The sequence below is a fragment of the Rhea americana genome, unplaced genomic scaffold (genome assembly GCF_003343005.1).
Source record: "Rhea americana isolate MKP2758 unplaced genomic scaffold, rheAme1 scaffold_542, whole genome shotgun sequence".
In the NCBI taxonomy this organism is placed as follows: domain Eukaryota; kingdom Metazoa; phylum Chordata; class Aves; order Rheiformes; family Rheidae; genus Rhea; species Rhea americana.
In genome coordinates, this window is record NW_028186693.1 from 58,221 (window position 1) to 75,406 (window position 17,186).

Sequence of the window (17,186 nt, forward strand, 5' to 3'; positions counted from 1 at the left end):
TGCACGCCAGTTCTGTATGGCCTAGTGGCACATGTAGACATTTGTGATTTCTGGTTATGGGGTGGTTTGGTAGTGACTGTGATGCAGTGGGTCTCATCAGGCTGCCATGCATCTGAAAGTCTTGCAGAAATATAGGTAGTCCTCAAAATCTGAATGGACAACTTTTTAGTGTGGAAGACAAGGTTATATGCATGAAGTCAGAGACCTGAATTAGTCTTGGGATAGATCCCATGAGAGCTAAACTAAATAGACTCATCTTGCTCTAAAAGATGTCAGAATCATGCCCCTAAGTTACATATTTCACCCCGTGGCTATGCAGGAAGGCTGCAGTGCGTCTCAGAAGTAGACATGTAAAGTCAGATGAGATGATTCTAATTTCCATTTCAAATGCTGAAGTCCAGAGTTGTAATCAAAGAATAATCACTCAACTGTGATATAATAAAGTGCCTAAAATCCCTGGGTATCTCAGTTCTGCTGGTACCTTTCTATAGGTTCTGTATATATTTCTTGGCATACTGCAACACCAGTCAACATGAATATGGGCTTATGGGACCTATGGAGGCCTACCAGAATTCACAGGCTGCATGCTCCTCAGCCTGTCTTGGCCTCACAGCTTGRGTGAGCTGTCTGAGGAGTTGAACCCAGCACAAAACCAGGGCTGGCATTTGTGTGACTACATGCTGAGTGTATCCATGGAGGAGCCTGGAGGCCTGGGTTAGTTCTCCCCTTGCTTGAGGAGGAAATCAGCTACAGGCCTTATGGCAAAGTGTCCTAACCACGAGGAAAGCAGTTTCCAGTCCATCTTGCAGGAGCTGTTTTGTTCAGCATAGATTATTTAAAGGCTTAGTTGATCACAGAATGGAAAAATGCTGTCTATCCTGAGCAGGGGGGACAGAAAGAACAAGGAGGAGAGAAGCAGGTTTCAGTCCCTGCTCAGAGGAAAGTTTACATGTTGTATATTAAACTATCCTTAGATAAAACACATAAATGTTGTGGTGTATCCTGCCTCGCTTGTCCCCTAGGGGGGCTTTAACCATTAGGCTGCAGAGTCATGTTATATTCCTGAAGAACCTCCTTCCCTCCCCGCCTCACATGTTTACGCTCATCTCAAACTATGCCGTGAGAAGTGGAACTGCTTCAGTAAGAGGATCTGCAAGATGCCACCGTGCAGCTTGCTGCTTCATAGTTACGGGCAGAAGATGGGAGATGCAGGTTTGAATCAGCCCGCCTCTCGCCCAGCGGGTAGAAAGATGAAGCTCGTTCAAACAGTGTGTGATCTGAGCTGTAGTAACAAGGCACTGCAAAAGGAGCGCTGCAATGGCCAAAGGCTGTTTGCTTACCAACCTGCCAGAAATGTCCATCACAAGCTTGCTGTTTCTAAGCAGCAGGCAGGTCCCACAGCTGGCAGATTCAGAAGATGTCGCTTAGGCATTTAGGTTCAGGCATTCTCCTGCATGCACAGAAGAGAGTAGGTTTCTTGAAGGAGCACCACAAAGCTGCCAGCCTCTGCCCATTTGGTGCGTTATAGGAAATAGGCAGCAGGCTGCATCTGCATGGGTGTCTCTGCTGAGCTGAGGTTAAATTTCTGCTGAAGGCAGCAGCAGCGCTGGTGACCTCCTGTGTTGCACAATGGCTTATTTTCTGTAACTTGTTCTTTCTATAGTTTGTATTTCTTTTTTCTATGCGGTGAATTTAATTTGTTCCTGTTTCTCCCCCCTTATTTTTGAATAAGCAAAATTGAGAAGAGAAAGAACAAAATTTAAAAGTTTTTTTTTTTATCCCCGAGAGGATTTTCAATCAAAATAATTTCAAATTATGAGGTCAGAATGAATGTCATACTTCTGTGTTAAGTACTTGCCTACTTTGTGGGATGTTTTGTACAGATTCTTCACTAAATTATCTTAGCTACTGTTGCTAGGTAACATTATTTGCTTCATAGCATAAAAGAAATAAGAGGGTCAAAAAGAGCAATTTCATATTATTATCATCTGAGTTACACTAATAAGATGTTCATTGTATGTCTCAGAATTTTTTCCTTTTTTTTCTTTTTTTCCTAGGGAATGTCATTGTCTATGGGAATACAATTGACATTTACACCACAGTAGAAGCCCTCTTATCGCTTGGAATTAACGGTTCTCGCATACATCTCGTGCAACCTCCACTTCACTCGCACGTTACTTGCCTTAACAACAGCGCGATCGAAAGCGCCGTTGCGGAAGCGCTGGCGAGGGCTGGTGTGTCTGTTTATTTTGACAGCATCCTGGCAGAGTGGCACGAAGGCGACCACCCGGGCCGTATGACGTGGGCTTCTTTTACGACTGATACCAAACCATTTAAATTGCACTGTTCGGTAAGTAGATGCTTTCGTTGTATTTCCTTCAGTCTGTTTTTTAAGACAAAGACCATCGGACTCAGCTAATCCCTCACTGGTTTTTCTGTTTTCTCGTTGTCGCTAGAAGATTTAACATTCACTTCTTAATCTGGTGGATTGTTTTTTAAAAATCCAAATAAACCATTGTTGACTCCCTGGCTGATTTGGATTAAAATGCTCATTAAGTCAGCTGACTCACAAGTAGTTGTGCATTGATGAATGACAAATGCTCCTAATTCATTTTCTAAATCATTCTAGAGATCTTTCTATTATTGAAATGAGTACAATAACTCCTGCCTGTAGTTATGTGAATTTGATTAAGAAGCTGAAATAAAGTCATACTAGAAGGCAATGATGTTAGGACAGAGGGGCCTACTATGTAACTTAATTAAAATATATTTTAAATAGTTCTTTTTCTGTCTACATTTATGACTTCATTTTTGTTCAACTACAGTATCAATATCTTACCTAGGTAAATTACACATGCACAAATGCACGTGGCACCATGGGAAGGTCTGAGTCAGTTTTTAGCCTTTCCTCATGGGTAAAATAAGCCTGTTTTCCTTTATTGGGCTAAGCAGTGTGAGTGAGCGCTTTTAGTAACATCATTTCATAACACACATCCAAATGAGGCCTTATGGCCATTTCACAACATCTCCTCTGTGTGCACACTCCTTTTGCATCATTTTTCCAGAGAGGAAGGACCGCATACTACCCCCCAGAAGCGTTCCAGGCGGAGGTGTTCCCTCCCAGCTGTCCTCCACTGGAAAGCTGTAAAGCATTGATTTTTTTTCAACCCTTTTCTTTTTAGTTTATGGATACCTAAATCTTTCCTGGTGGAGGAGAAGACCTTGCATAGCATTTTTATCCCACTAACAGTCAGCTGACTTAGTTCTCTTTATAGTCCCCTTACCGGTACTCCATGGATCTAGTAGTCTAGAGGTCTTGAGACCAGGCTGAAGCCCATGGCTTTGAACCTTTTGTTCTCCCCAGACTTCCCTTGTGTCCTCTCCTCCTATGCGGCTTCTCAGTTTCTCTCCTCTTTCCCTGAAACCCCTCTATTTTTATTGTTCTTCCACAAAATGTGAGTCTGGTTCTCGGTCTTACAACTTAATGTTTGTTCTCCTCACCACCTGCCCCTTAACTCCTTTTCTTTTCTCCATCACCTCGTCCACTTTATCAGCCCTTCAGTGGCCCCATTTCGTAGCCATTCTTTTCTTTTGCCCCATGTCTTTCCTATGGTTATGGTCCTTTCCTGTTACCGTCACTCTTATCCATCCCCTAGGAAGAGGAAGGAGCAATTGCTGGCGATGTGAGGGGCTGTATCTTCTCGTGGAGCAGTTCAGCTGTCCAGCTGCCTTGCAGGGCATCCTGCTCTGCCCACAGAGCCACTTGCACAGAGAGGCTCAGTGACGGCTCCGCACCAGGGAGCCACCTCCGCCCCTGCCAGCTACTGTCCCAAGGGAGTGGAGGGTGCAGGGAGCAGCACTGCAGCGGCAGCTGGAGCCCGTGGGGATTTGAGCCGATATCAGCTGTTGACTGGCACTTCTGGGGGGCTTAATTTGCTGAGTCCTGCAGGATAGAAACAACAGGAGAAAATCTCCTCTTTCCCTAAAGCAGCTGCCTCTCTCCCTCCTTGCCCTCCAGGGCTGCCAGATGGCTCCCAGGCTGGCGGTTGCAGCGGTCCCCTGCCACCCGGCCGGTGACAAGGTGCTGCCTGCCAGCAGGCAGAGTGCTGGAACGTGCTGGTGCACAGAGTGGCCCTGGCTTTAGAGCAACTAGATGGTCAGAGGTCCTTTGACCATGCTTGGTTCATTAAATGTTTTATATACGAAAAAAGCACAGCTTGCTGCTGCCACATCTCTGTTTTATCGGTGTTGCTAGATCTTCATAAAATCGGTAAGGTTGGAAGGGACCTCTGGAGATCATCTAGTCCAACCCCCCAAATGAGTGGCCCATTGGGGATCAAACCCTCAATGYTGGCATTATTAGCACCATGCTCTAACCAGCTGAGCTTCATGCTCTCCTTGCTTCCCTGTCCTACCCCTTTTCTTCTGGCTGGCTCATCCAGTTGATCGTTAGTGTCTGAAGCTATGAAGGTTCTTTAGTGGCGTAACTGGGTAATACCTTTACCTGGGTCACAAGTGGGTCCACCCTGAGGTGGACTACAAGGGAAGTACATCTTACTGGTAGTTTTACCCTGCTGCAGTTATGTCTCAGGATGATTAAGATGCTCACCTGATAATTTTTTTCACCCTTTCCTCAGCCTGTGCAATAGTATTTCTTGATGGTAGACGGTAGCATTCATCTTGCTGTATAATCATTTTGAAAACTGAGGGCTCTGATCGAGGGAAAGGTTCCTTATTAAGGGCCTGGAGCTTAGCAAATGTGTTGCAGCAATGAGGTCCAGTCAGTCTTCATCTGTATCCTTTACAGACCAGCTGACTGTGTTTAAAGTGTATCTCAACCTTGTCCTTACTGCCTGTAACCCGGAATGTTTTGAGTCTCCATTCTTATTTCTCGTTATTTGGGGACCTCTGTTCTCCCAGCTATCATCCTGTCCTTTGGAACATGCACCTAAGAAGAGGACCAAATGACTCAGTCTTTATAAGTAGTAGCTTATGTTGGAAATGTCAAATGCTCCCACAACAGCCCAAAACTCCAGCCCAGCTTTGGTCTTGTCTTACCAGTTCCAAAAATAGCCCTTGGAGCTTAGTGCAGCCCGCTGGGGACCCCTGATGCTGTGCTCAGGTGCTCTGCCCAGCRGTTGATCTGTACCCTCACTTAGGTTTAGGAGACGAGAAATCTTTATCATTTGCAATCACTTGAAATCGCTGTTAATACCAGATAAGTGTTAAAGTGACAGTAAAAAGCAAGTGATCTTTGCTACTAATGCAAGTCTTAAGATTTAATACATACGGAGACAGGCATGAAAAAGAATTAAAGCTATTCTTTGATTTCGTTCCATGAGGTAATTTAACTAAAATGCTGCAACATCCACTAAGATCCAGATTTTAGGCAGGACTGGTTTTGTTTCCCATGCATAGGCCAGCTTAGGACTGCAGTGCTGAAATCTGCTTTCTCTGCTAGGTCAAGCTGCCATGCTTTGGTTTACTCTACGCTGGGAATCTCTCCCGCTTCTGTTGTCTCCAGTGGCTTTTGGAGAGAGCAGTGAATATGGGGCAGGGATTCCTACGTGTTTGTGCTCCTCAAACTCCAAGCTGGAATGATTCAACCTGACTGACCTGCTGCCTATCTCTTATAACTTAGACTTGAGACAGCTCCAGATGACATAAGGGTTTTACATTCCCTAACTCCTGTCTCACCTTGACCTGGAGACATTCCTTTCTTAGTGAGCACATTCTTGGTTCCAGATTTCAGGCTGTTTTTTGCCTCTCTAAAATCACTTTCAGCCAAGGTTGTAAACCAAAGAAATCACGTATCAAGAGAAATGTTAAATGCACGTGATCCTAAGTCAATGCCAGGTTTCTCTGTTGATGCACAGAGCCTATGCAGAGCATACAGACAAAATGAAGACAGATGTGGTGGGAGCCTGCACAGGGTCTGCATTCGCTTTCAGAGCAGCTTTGGGGGCACCTGGGACATTTTGCTTGCCATACTGTGGGCACATCTGTTCCACACTGGTGCCTAGTGTGTCAGATGAAATGGTGGCCACTTCCAGCGCTGCCTTCTTTGCCATGCCTGTCATGGTAGTGCTGCCTTAGCTTGTATTTTGGGAAGCTAGGGTCCCACCTGCTTTCTCATGTCCCAGAATAGGGAAGATGCAGATGCCACAGGAAAAAAAAAGGGGAGGGGGAATTATCAGTATTTTTTTTCCTTTGAGATTTAGAAGAAATATTTAAGGATTTAGGGCTACTTTGCTTCAGTGTCTTTGGACTCTCCTGTGGGGAGACAAGCTCATGGACTCAACAGACACTGCTCCCCGAATAAATCCCTTATCTCAGGGCCAGTTCAGTAACCTGCAGGAGAAAACCAACAGGGTCTGTGTTCTCAAAGGGCAGAAGTACCATCTCTCTTCTAAATCCCACAAATCAAAGCACACTGAAGAGGAATCTGCTCTGTTTATTAGCGGATTCAGTAATTTCCTGCCAGATGTATCACATACTTTACTTAAAACCGTAAGGCTCACCTGGCTGGCCCAGGTGACTGATGGTGGGACACCCATCCAGACCCTGCCATGTCTCTGAGCGGCCAGCCCCAGGCACTTCAGAGGCAGGTGTACCCCAGCAGTAAGTAGGTACAGGCTGATCTGCCTCCTAAAGCAAGTACCCTGCAGAGCTCGAGTAGTGAGAGGTGTGTTTCAGCCTTGACAAAGCTGGGATATTCTTCCCAAAGTCACTGTCAAGTACAATAAATCTGAATGCTTTTCCTTTTCATGTAAATATTCGGTCCTTTTACAACCCTCGCAAATCTCTTGACCTCCGCAGCTTCTCCTGCCTTATATTCGGCCTCTGTACTTTGACTGAGGGTGAAGTTTCCTCTCAACAACTTGAATTTCCTGTCTTCTCATTTAATTGAATGTCCCTATTCTGGTAGCCATAGTAGCATAGTTTGCTTGTAAACGGTTAGGTCCAACAGTTCAAAAATTATTTGTAAGACAGAGTTAGCCTGCTAAAATGCAAAGTACATTATATGTTTCCATTACTTAGTTTTTCAATTTGGCTTARGCAGTTGGGAAAAAAAAAAAGGCAACTTTTTAACAAATTCCAGTCTACGTCATGTACGCATACTAACATAGAAAATACGCACATCCTCTCAGGCTATTTGAGATAGTTAATATTAGAGTTATTAAAATAAAATTCAGCTGATTTATCAGAAGTAGATGAGTCTAACTTAATGTTTAATGGTTATAAATACTGGTTCAGTAGGATATAGCTGTATGTATAAAATCATGCTGTACTTCATGTTCTTATTTGTAAAATAAATAGCATTCATAAAGAATGTTTTTTCATTTTGAACGAGGATTTTATTTATGAAATTAGCCAGTAACTAACGTGTAGTAACCTACACTTACTGACATCTTTTTTCTTAGGCCTTTTTTAGCTTTGCCAATAGGACAGTGGATTATGAAACCTTCAAGGCAATTAATGATGCTTGCCTTGTTTATGATGGAAGACTTGTGATTGATACCAACTTCCAAACTAATGACCACAGTATCAGGGCTGCAGGTCCCTTAACAAAGTTCTCCAATAGATACTTTGCAAATGAATGGACTCACAGCAACTTCAGTTCGAAAGAGATTGGCTTCCAGCTTGCTGTGTCTATGCTGAACTTCCTCGATCCAACCCTTGAGCCACTTTCTGAGCCACAGAAGGATGTGGATAGACTCATCACCATGTATAAGGGGTGTAATGTTAAAGGTATGTCAAAATGGAGTTCTGCCATTCTTTCCTACTCTCCTCAGTATTTTCGCTGTTACACAGTAAAGGCAAGTTCATCTCACCTAAGTAGCCGTCTAATAGCATCATTCGAAGTCACCAAAGCTCCTGTATGGTCAGTGGAGCCTATTAGAGAGTTCCTCTAGGTGACACTGGGGAATGATTCTGCTTGTATTAAGGGAAGGATGCATTTCCCCTTAGTATCACCCAGCTCAAGATAGCTAAAAGTTTTGTCTCTATGCTAGATGTTGTTCAAATGAGAGGAATGAGAGCATCCAGAATATGATCCATGCTGTCTACTGCGTGATATCTCAAGTAGGTGGGATGAAGTGTTTGCAAGGATTCTACATTGTGTACAGCAGGCACCCTCATATTAACCATTCTTCCTCTGTCTTTAGCTCCATACTCTTGCCTAGTGTTTGTAAAAAATAAGCTTATATTTTAGATTTTGCTAATAATGAACCAAGTTGTTCTTTCATTTATACTGCTATGAACATGGAGTGATGCTAATGAAAAGCAGTATCTTTATTCCAAGTTCAAGATCAGTAAAGCCACGATCAGGACTTTTCACCATGTGTCTACTGCACCAGTATATATAAAAGTACAAAAAAAAAAAATAAATAAACACGAACTCCACTAAAAAAAAAGTTCTTTGTTTCTTCTGTAAAGAGTGATTTAGTGAATAAATACATGCTTATGGGAGAGGGAGGGCAAGTAAATACTTTATTTTCCTTTTCTTTTATGATTGAATAAATTTAATCTTTTAATTAATGCAGGAGGTGTTCTTCCTGGAGGTTATCATTACTTGCATATTTCCAAACCAGAAATCCCTATGTGCTTGGACATACAACTTGCACAGTCTAATTATGTAAGTTACATTATTTAACTTTGTTTGATCCTCAATTTTGAAAGATGTTCTTATTCAGAACACCACAGAGATAGAGGCATAAGTATCACACCTCTCAAAATATATCTTGACTAAGGGTGGACTTAAGCAGGTAGTTAGAGACCTTTTGAGCTGGGACTCAGCAGCAGATTCTGTTCTGCAATGGAACAAACTTCATTAAAGCAAGTCTCTATGGATTTAATGTAATTTAATTTAATTCTAAATATACTAGCTTGTTGTAAATATAGTATGCATACAGATAAGATTAAAGCTACATATGACCAAGCTCTTTACTTCAATTCTTACTTCTTTTACAGTGAAATTTACTCAAATTGAATGATACTTGAAGGTAGAATGTAGTGATAAAACTCTAATAACCCAAACTCTTCATTACTACATATGGCACTCGGCATTCACACGGTTAATCGATGCGGCATTGCAGCTTGCCTGCTTGACCCTCTTTGCAGAGCTGGTGGCCCAGCACTGAGCCTCTCTGGCCCCTGACCCATGCACCTCACCAACGGGTTGGGAGGCCATCATGTTGGCTTTTCACCAGCGCCCCCTTTTTTCAGGGTAGCTTTCTTTTTGCTTGATTTGGTGGAGAGAGGCAAGTCAGGTCCTCGGTCACCTGGAACTTTATTGCTTTTGAAGTTCCTAGCACAAATTGAGAGTCAAAGTAAGCCTAAGTGTGTGGAATAAATCAGGTAACACTGGTGAACAATTATGAGTTACATAACTGAACCTCTTAGATGTTCATTTCTACACTTTTTGATACTTGGCTTTTCAAAACATGCACAGCTTTTATAAAGAAGAGATAGAACAATATTAGCATTAGCTGGATTTCACTAGAATAGTCTTTCACCTTAACACTTAACCTGTTTCCTCCAGGCGATGAGGTCGCATAAACGCATACAGACGATAAGACATTGCAGTCTTTCAGTGAAGTTCAGTTGGTCTCTAGACGAGTAGGAAAAGAGTATATTCTGGAAGAGGTGCTCTTTGCTACCAGAAAGCACCTAACGCTGCAACCATGAGTCAGGGTAGCTGGGGAGGTTCTCCCATGGCGCAAATGGGGAGAGGCTTCTCTTACTGGAGAATCAGATTTGTGAACCAAGATTTTAAAGTCAGAGAAGACCAGACACCTAGCCAAACTCCTGTTTCATATAGATTATAGCTTTTTCCTCAGGGATTTCTGCATCAAACTCATTCTTGTGGATGACCTACAGAGTGTCTTTTAAAAGACTACTTCAGTGCTGATTTTAAAACTCAGAGAGTAGCGATCCATAGAAAGAAGAGATCTTTGGGAAAAGTAATCCAGACTTTAAGAAATAGAAAAGAGATCAAAGCATAGTTCACCGTTTTTTCTGACCTTGCAATCCAGGAAGAGCTGTCCACAGCAGTACTTCCTGGGAAGCAGAAAGCATTACCGGTGAGAGAAAAGCTGGGTTTTGTCCCTCACATTGCTAGCACAGGATTAGAATTCTTTCACTGCACCTTTGATTGCCATTTCCCACCCTCTTTTCAGAGGATGCATCAGGGAACATCTTTAGAGCCATTCCAGAAACTTCATGCAAGTTCTAAAGGTATTTCCTAAGAAGAAATAGGAGAAGCCAATGAAGCATATTACCTGACAGATGTGGAAATAACAAAGGTTACTGTAGCCTAGCAACAGATTTTTAAAAATATGTGGAAAAAGAACATGGATACAACTTTATAAAATAGCTTCGAGCCTTTGATGACCTCATGGTGATGTGAGGTTTGAAACACATTGTTATATTTTTATCTTCCATTAAGTAATTAGTTGATTTAACCAACTGAAACTAAATGCTACAGTTTGAGCATCAATATTATTATTCTATTATTAATAGCAATGTAAGCATTCCAGCAACTTCACTGAAGAAAAGGAGGGATGAAAACCCTGTATCTTCATGTACGCATGTTACAGGCAGAGCCACAGCTGCTAAGAAACCAGCCCTGCTCCCGTAACCCTGAGAGTCCGACTTAGACCTCCTGCGAAGGCTGAGAGTCTGGCTCTTGCATTTTAGGATGTCATCCAGGATTGCGGTGGCAGAGACAATGAAAGAAACTGGTGTGTGTAATGCATGAAACTGCATTGAAAGGCAGAATTTCATTCCATTCCAAAGTTAGCATAATACCTAGGCCCAAGTAGCAATCAGAGCAACTATGGCTTGCTGATTAGCACCCCTGGATTCAGGGGTGAGTGGCAGAAACTGCAGCTGAGCTGCAGCACAAGCACTGGCTGCATGTTGCAGTGGCTGCGTGTAAGGTCCATGCCTGCATCTAACACAGCTTTGTCCAATACAGAATCACAGAATCGGTAAGGTTGGAAGGGACCTCTGGAGATCATCTAGTCCAACCCCCCCTGCTCAAGCAGGGTCACCTAGAGCATGGTAGACAGGGTTGCATCCAGGCAGGCTTTGAGGATCTGCAGAGAAGGAGACTCCACAACCTCTCTGGGCAACCTGTGCCAGTGCATTTATCTGAACATTTTAAAGAGGTCATTGAGAGCAATTCTAAATTATATGTGTGTGTGTGTTCACATATTTACACATATAAATATACATATATATACACACACATAAACATACACACATATAAAGGCAATACTAATTCATCAGTAGTAAGGCTAGACGATAGGCTTGAAGGAAACATCCTAAGAGATCAAATTCAACCTCCTGCAGTGGCAGGCAACCATCTAACACCTAGTGCCATTTACAAAATTTACAGTCTTTGTGGCAGAACTGGACAGGGTCCTTTTTGATACTTTTTCCTTGTTGTAAGACTGTTCCAATATGTCACCCCTCTGACTACTGGAAAACTCTAGCGCAAAGCCAAAAAGGCTACTTGATATGTGATAAATCTGTGCTTTARTATTGAAACGTGTTTATAACAGATTAATATGCTAATACGAACTCTCTGCCCATGGTCACATAGTTACGATGTGCCATAGATTTAGACTCTGCAGACATACTATATATATATATGTGTGTGTGTGTATATATATATATATGTATATGTATATGTGTATGTATATGTATACACACACACATATATATATTTATACACATGTACCTTTATATTAGATATACATATAGAGAAAGAGTGTAAGTATACGAGGGTGTGCTTGGTTCAGCAGGATGGTGTGCTATAATTAATTAATTAAGCTATAATTAATTAATATAAATTAAGATAAATAGAGTTCAATTCAGTTGCTTTAACAGAGGCATCTAGTGTTGTTTAAGATGCCCCAGGATGTACCTCCTGGCCTCCAGCTGCTGCTCTAGCAGGTGCCCGGACTTCACGGGTCCTGGGTCACAACTGCCAGTGGTCAGGCTTTGCAGTGGGCCCAAGACCATGCTTCACACGCCGTTGCGTGCTGTGCAGCCTGTGGGCTGTTAATCAAGGCGCAAACCACACAGCACATCTGTGTGCCCCAAACCATGGCAAAAAGTGCCTCGTGGTATAAAACAGGTTACCAGGAATGGATAGTCTTGGTTTTAAAAAAAAAAAAAAAAAAGTGGATTTTGAGAACTTCTGAGAACATCAATGCGCAAACCCTGCCTGATCCTGTACGTAAGCCAAGGCAGATGTTCGGTCCATTTTCACAGCTTTCCTTATGTTTTCTCTTCCAGGGGATGGAGATTATAACTGGTGAGGCAAGACACGGGAATTATTTCAGGATACATGTCAATGAATACCATATGGTAGAAGCTATCACCTGCTTTTCAGAGGAACCCCTTCCTGTCTCCAACTACATTTGCTTGTATGGGCAGCATGAGCGTCTTCTTAATGATCTCTGCTCCCGCTGGAAGGAAAACCTGATTACAGATCTTTACAGGTAGGAAATCAACATTGTGCATAAAATATATGTTCTGGCAGAATTCAGGTTTTCTTTAATTACAGTTTATCATCTCTTTTCCCTTAGAACTCAAACTAATTTCTTAAAATAATTTGCCAACATTTAGCAAAATTATCATTGGTGATGCACACTCTAAAACCGTTCCTACGCAAGCTCCATCTCTTAGATTTATTTAGAGAAGCAGTAGTGGTTTGCCTCACCAGCTTTCACATGAAAGCACATTTCAGTAGCTTCATAACTTTTGCTTCAACTATTCAGTCGGCTTAATTCACCAAGCTGTCTGAAGGATCATTTTTAATGAAAAGTCATATCCAGAAGTCATTTTTAAAAGTTTTCTAGTGAGCTGAAATCGAATTTTTAAGCCACAGGTTTCTACGAGTTACATTGTGTATGATGATAGTCACAATGAGCAGCTTACCTGCTTATCTGTTGATAAAACATAAAACATGAACTTCATCCTCTGGACTGTGGAACACCACGGGAAGTTATTTCAATTTAAAATTAATGTTATATCTGGAAGTTGTGCCAGGACTCCATATACCTAGTGGAGGGTCCCTATAGAACTTGCAGGATTTTCCCCTCGAAATCAGTTCCCAGCAGTGGAACAGGTCTTGCAGGTTTTCTCACACTGCTCCCGCCTACCGTCTGTGTCTGAGCAAGGGTGAGGAAGGCTTTTGGCCAAGATGCTCTGAGGTGAGGACAGGTTCTCCCAAGTAGCAGGAGGCAGTAAATTCACTTTAGGGAAAAAGCCTGCTTATCTCCAGCTAAGATTGATGTGCCATGTCCTCAGAGAGAATTTTTCATTGCTTTTGAAAATGCAAACTTTTAATTAAAGACGTGATTGCGGGCATTTAGATGGGCATTTGGAAAGCGAGATCTATATCTTAAAATCTGTTATACTTCTCACAAATTTCACATCTTAGAAAAACTACCTGGCCCAAAAACCTCCAATTTGTTTTATTTCTTGTGCTTCCGTGAAAATAAGTGGGTTTTGAAGTCAGATTGGGCAAAGAATCCCTGTGTTTCATTCATGCGGTAGAAGTTTTGGGGCATGTAAACGAAATAGTAGGTAAAGAAGAACTGGCTGATATGTTGTATTTTGATTTTCATTTAACAAAATCCATCACAAATGGTGGCTTAGGAACCTAAGTTATCACAGATGGAGAAGCAAAATACTGCCTTGCACAGACTGCTTGTGAGACAAAAAAACARCACAGAAACAAATGGTAAATCTTCCTCATGACGCCAGGCTGACCTGGCACCTTAAAGATTTTTAAAGTTTGTTCCATATATTTATAACTGATTTGAAGAAAGGCATAAATGGTAATAAAAAAAATCAGATTGAAAAGTATTATTTAGATAACTGAGAGGAGCTTCAGAGGAGGCCAGTCTAGCCTTTGTGAATATGAAGCATTGCTAGCAAACAAAATGTAATAATGACAACTAAATAATTCACACAGGAAGCAATAATTTGAACTACCTGTACGTACACATTGGTATGAGGTTATGGTAAGCGGTGCACAGCAGATTCTGAGAACTATTTTATGCATATAGCATTTTCAAGTAAAAGTATGATGTAAAGGATGCACTGTAGTACAAGAGAACCTGCATGATAATAGCAAGCCACTGGTCCAAAAAAATCTGGAAACATGTAAACCAAGGTCTCACTCTTCAGGAGGTTTTAATGGCAAAATCACAGTGAAAGTTACATGTTTCTGTAACAGAATGAAGCACCTGGTATGTTGAGACTAGGACTTAAGAGCCCTTGAAGTCCTGCACCTCTTTCTCTAGCCTTTGCACTTCTGCTGGTTCCACGGCAAAAATCTTCGCCAGAATTTGGACAAGATATAGTACACTGAAACTGGGGGGAAAATCCAGTGAAGCCCTTCACTTAATGACAAAAATGACAAAAGCTTGGCTTGTATGTCAGATTTAGAGAACTGGAGTTTCAGCAGGTGTCTCCAAAGGAGAATTCCCCTGAAGAGGACTCAGGCCCTCACCAAAACTGGATGTGCAGCTTTTCCAGTTCTCATGTGTTCTGCGCATGTCTCCTCATAAATGGCACAGAGTGCTGCACTTCAGTTTTCTGATTCTCATCTTGTACAAGAAGACACAGATGAACCCAAATGTCAACTGTTGGGTTTAAAGGTTTCTTGGACAAAAATGCAAATCGCACTCCAGGAGAGCTGCTGCTGAGAGGCCTGGGGCACTTGTGAATTAGTAAACAGCAGAAACTGAGGTTGATTTATAGGAAATGTTGGGTTTGTTTCACAGGAGAGGAGTGGCCCCCAGCAAACGCAAAGTTCACATGAACAGGGCATTGTCGGTAAGTGTTAAGTAGAAACTGAAGGAGGATGGCATGACTGTACGAGATGGGGCTAAGACAGCAGGTAATTTTCGAGCACTGTCACCGCTGATCCTGTTCAGCTAGATATTTTCAAGCACTGGAAAAAACTCACTATTCAGATGGTAGCAAGGCATCATCAGGCTTTTCCATGGTGTTACAACATGCAAACTGTCACCAGCTGTCACCTCATCTTTTCTATGCAGCACGGAAGCTGCCAGACACTTAGGCCTTTGCTGTTTGCCCAGACGCGGTGGCAGGGGCAGTTGTTGTGTGCACTAGCAAGTTGTACTCCAGGAGCAACATCTGGAAGGATAAATCGCCTTGCTTTGGGGTTTCAAGCTGCAGAACAGCTAGCAGGAGTTTCCTGACCTTGACAAAAACCAACATTTGCTCCCTTTCATTCTTGTTGCTGTCTCAAAGGTCTCTACGCCTCTGGACTGCTGGGGTGTTTTCAGTGCACATGACCCAATCGCTCCTGCAGCCTTCTTTGAATCGCGTGTTTCTCCAAGCACTAACTCATTCTAACTAACGCTTTTAAGGACCCAAGGGCAGAAGCGATCATTTCAGCAGTGCCGGAGCAATTGCAGCAGTGCAGGAGAACGAAGGCAGCGTGACCAGAAGCAGTTATCATTATAGCAATGACAGGGCAATTCTGCCAATCATTTTGGTAAAAATAATCAGTGAGTTTTCTTTTCCACATCTAAGGGCAGAGACCCCCCCCCCAAAAAAAAAAAGATTTCTGAAAGTGTGATTCATTTCTGATTTCCTGTTTTAGGAGTTAGCAAGCCACATCTGTGGACATGGGGAGAATTTGCACTTTCTTTTCTTTTCTTTTTTTTTTTTAAGTGGTTAAAATGCCTTTATGCAGTTACTGCTTTATATTCAAACTGCTGCAATCTACTGTATTCTGTCTAGTCTTCTATCAGATGGAAATAAAAGAGGCTGGTTTAAATGGCTTTGGTCAGGTCTTCTACTGGAGAAGCCAGGGGCAATGAGGTGAAGATGCTGATTATCTTCACCCAACAGAAATCAACTTTAGCACCTACCAATCTGATTCAGCCTGAGGCAGGGCATAGATGAGGACTGCCCAGTACATTAGTTGGGAAATAGATAAGGGAACTTCAGGAGAGCGAAAGGATTGTCTGTGTGTACATGCTTAACCCCACTGCAAAATCTAAAGTCTTTGCCTAGAAAAAAAAAATGTTAAAGGGGAGAGAAGCAGCCATTGCAGTCTGCTGCTCAGGAAGTCTAGACAGTCTAAAAGCAAAAAAAGGGAGGTGGGAAGGACAATAATTATTTCTGTACTGATCACTTAGCAAAGTAATATAACTGTCGCTGTGCCACACAGGCCATTTTCATTTGGGCCACCAGTTCCACACCATACACACACTCTAATAAGCTTTTGAAAGCTTTATTTGAAATGAGCCCTTACAAGAACTTTTCCAGACTTCTATTTCTTTGAGCTTTAATTCTCCCTCTTTTATAATATCTTTGCCCTACTACATGAACAGTGCTTCTCTCACAGCCTTTGCAGGAGGCCCAGTGCATGTCCACAGAGGCGTGCTGAAGGCCCTTCTCAGTCTCTCTTTTGAAAGACTGGACACATTCATGTGAAATCTGGGCAAGTGTGCTCTCCCTTGTATGATGGTTTATAATCCTCCTGTGTAACACCTCTGTGTCCCATGGGCACCTTGGTACAAGGAGCAAACCTGGACCCCTCTGTAGCTAACCTGCAGTCTTTGCTCTTGCCCTTGTAGCATCTTCACAGCCGAGCATATTGGCCTCACCAGCCCAAGGCCCTCTATGCACTGTCCTTATGCGCTCTTAACAGCTACACGTGCAGATTTTGAAAAGATGAGACATTGTTTCCGAATGGACAGCTTATTTCATCATGAGAGCAAATAAGAATGTATTAGCCTCTTTGGCTATCACAGTAGGATCCTCACACCATGCACAAGCTGATCGGGGATTACAAGTTAACGTCAAGTTCTAAACAACCATAGAGATTTTAAAAATCTCAAGAGGGATGAAGATCTCAGTGATGATCTGTTAATAGGATATGCTCGGCCAGTCAACATTAGAAGACTAGGAGGGGCAGCTTTATCTTATCCCAGCGTATATACTCACTTGGGAAGTCATCAGCTTCTGCAGAAGACAGGTTGTATCTTAACTGGCCTTAGTTATTTGTTGACTGAAACTCCTAGGACCTTACCAGAGTTGAAGTTTTGCGAGGTCAGAGGTCTTCTCACATCCACAAACTCACAAGCACAACAACCCGTGTGTCCAAGTGGTCTGGCCAAGAT

At 42.4% G+C, this 17,186-nt stretch overlaps 1 protein-coding gene across 1 annotated transcript in view; it reads left to right on the top strand.

The window, feature by feature from the left end:
• LOC146588076 (cilia- and flagella-associated protein 61-like) overlaps nucleotides 1-17,186 on the top strand; it is a gene marked incomplete at its 5' end in the record, with an annotated part of 91,569 nt that overhangs the window by 57,363 nt on the left and 17,020 nt on the right. The window contains 4 exons of the mRNA XM_085318590.1: nucleotides 2,058-2,350; nucleotides 7,425-7,752; nucleotides 8,547-8,638; nucleotides 12,310-12,515. Coding sequence (XP_085174716.1) covers nucleotides 2,058-2,350; nucleotides 7,425-7,752; nucleotides 8,547-8,638; nucleotides 12,310-12,515 — 919 coding nt within the window. The remainder of the gene's footprint in view (nucleotides 1-2,057; nucleotides 2,351-7,424; nucleotides 7,753-8,546; nucleotides 8,639-12,309; nucleotides 12,516-17,186) is intronic.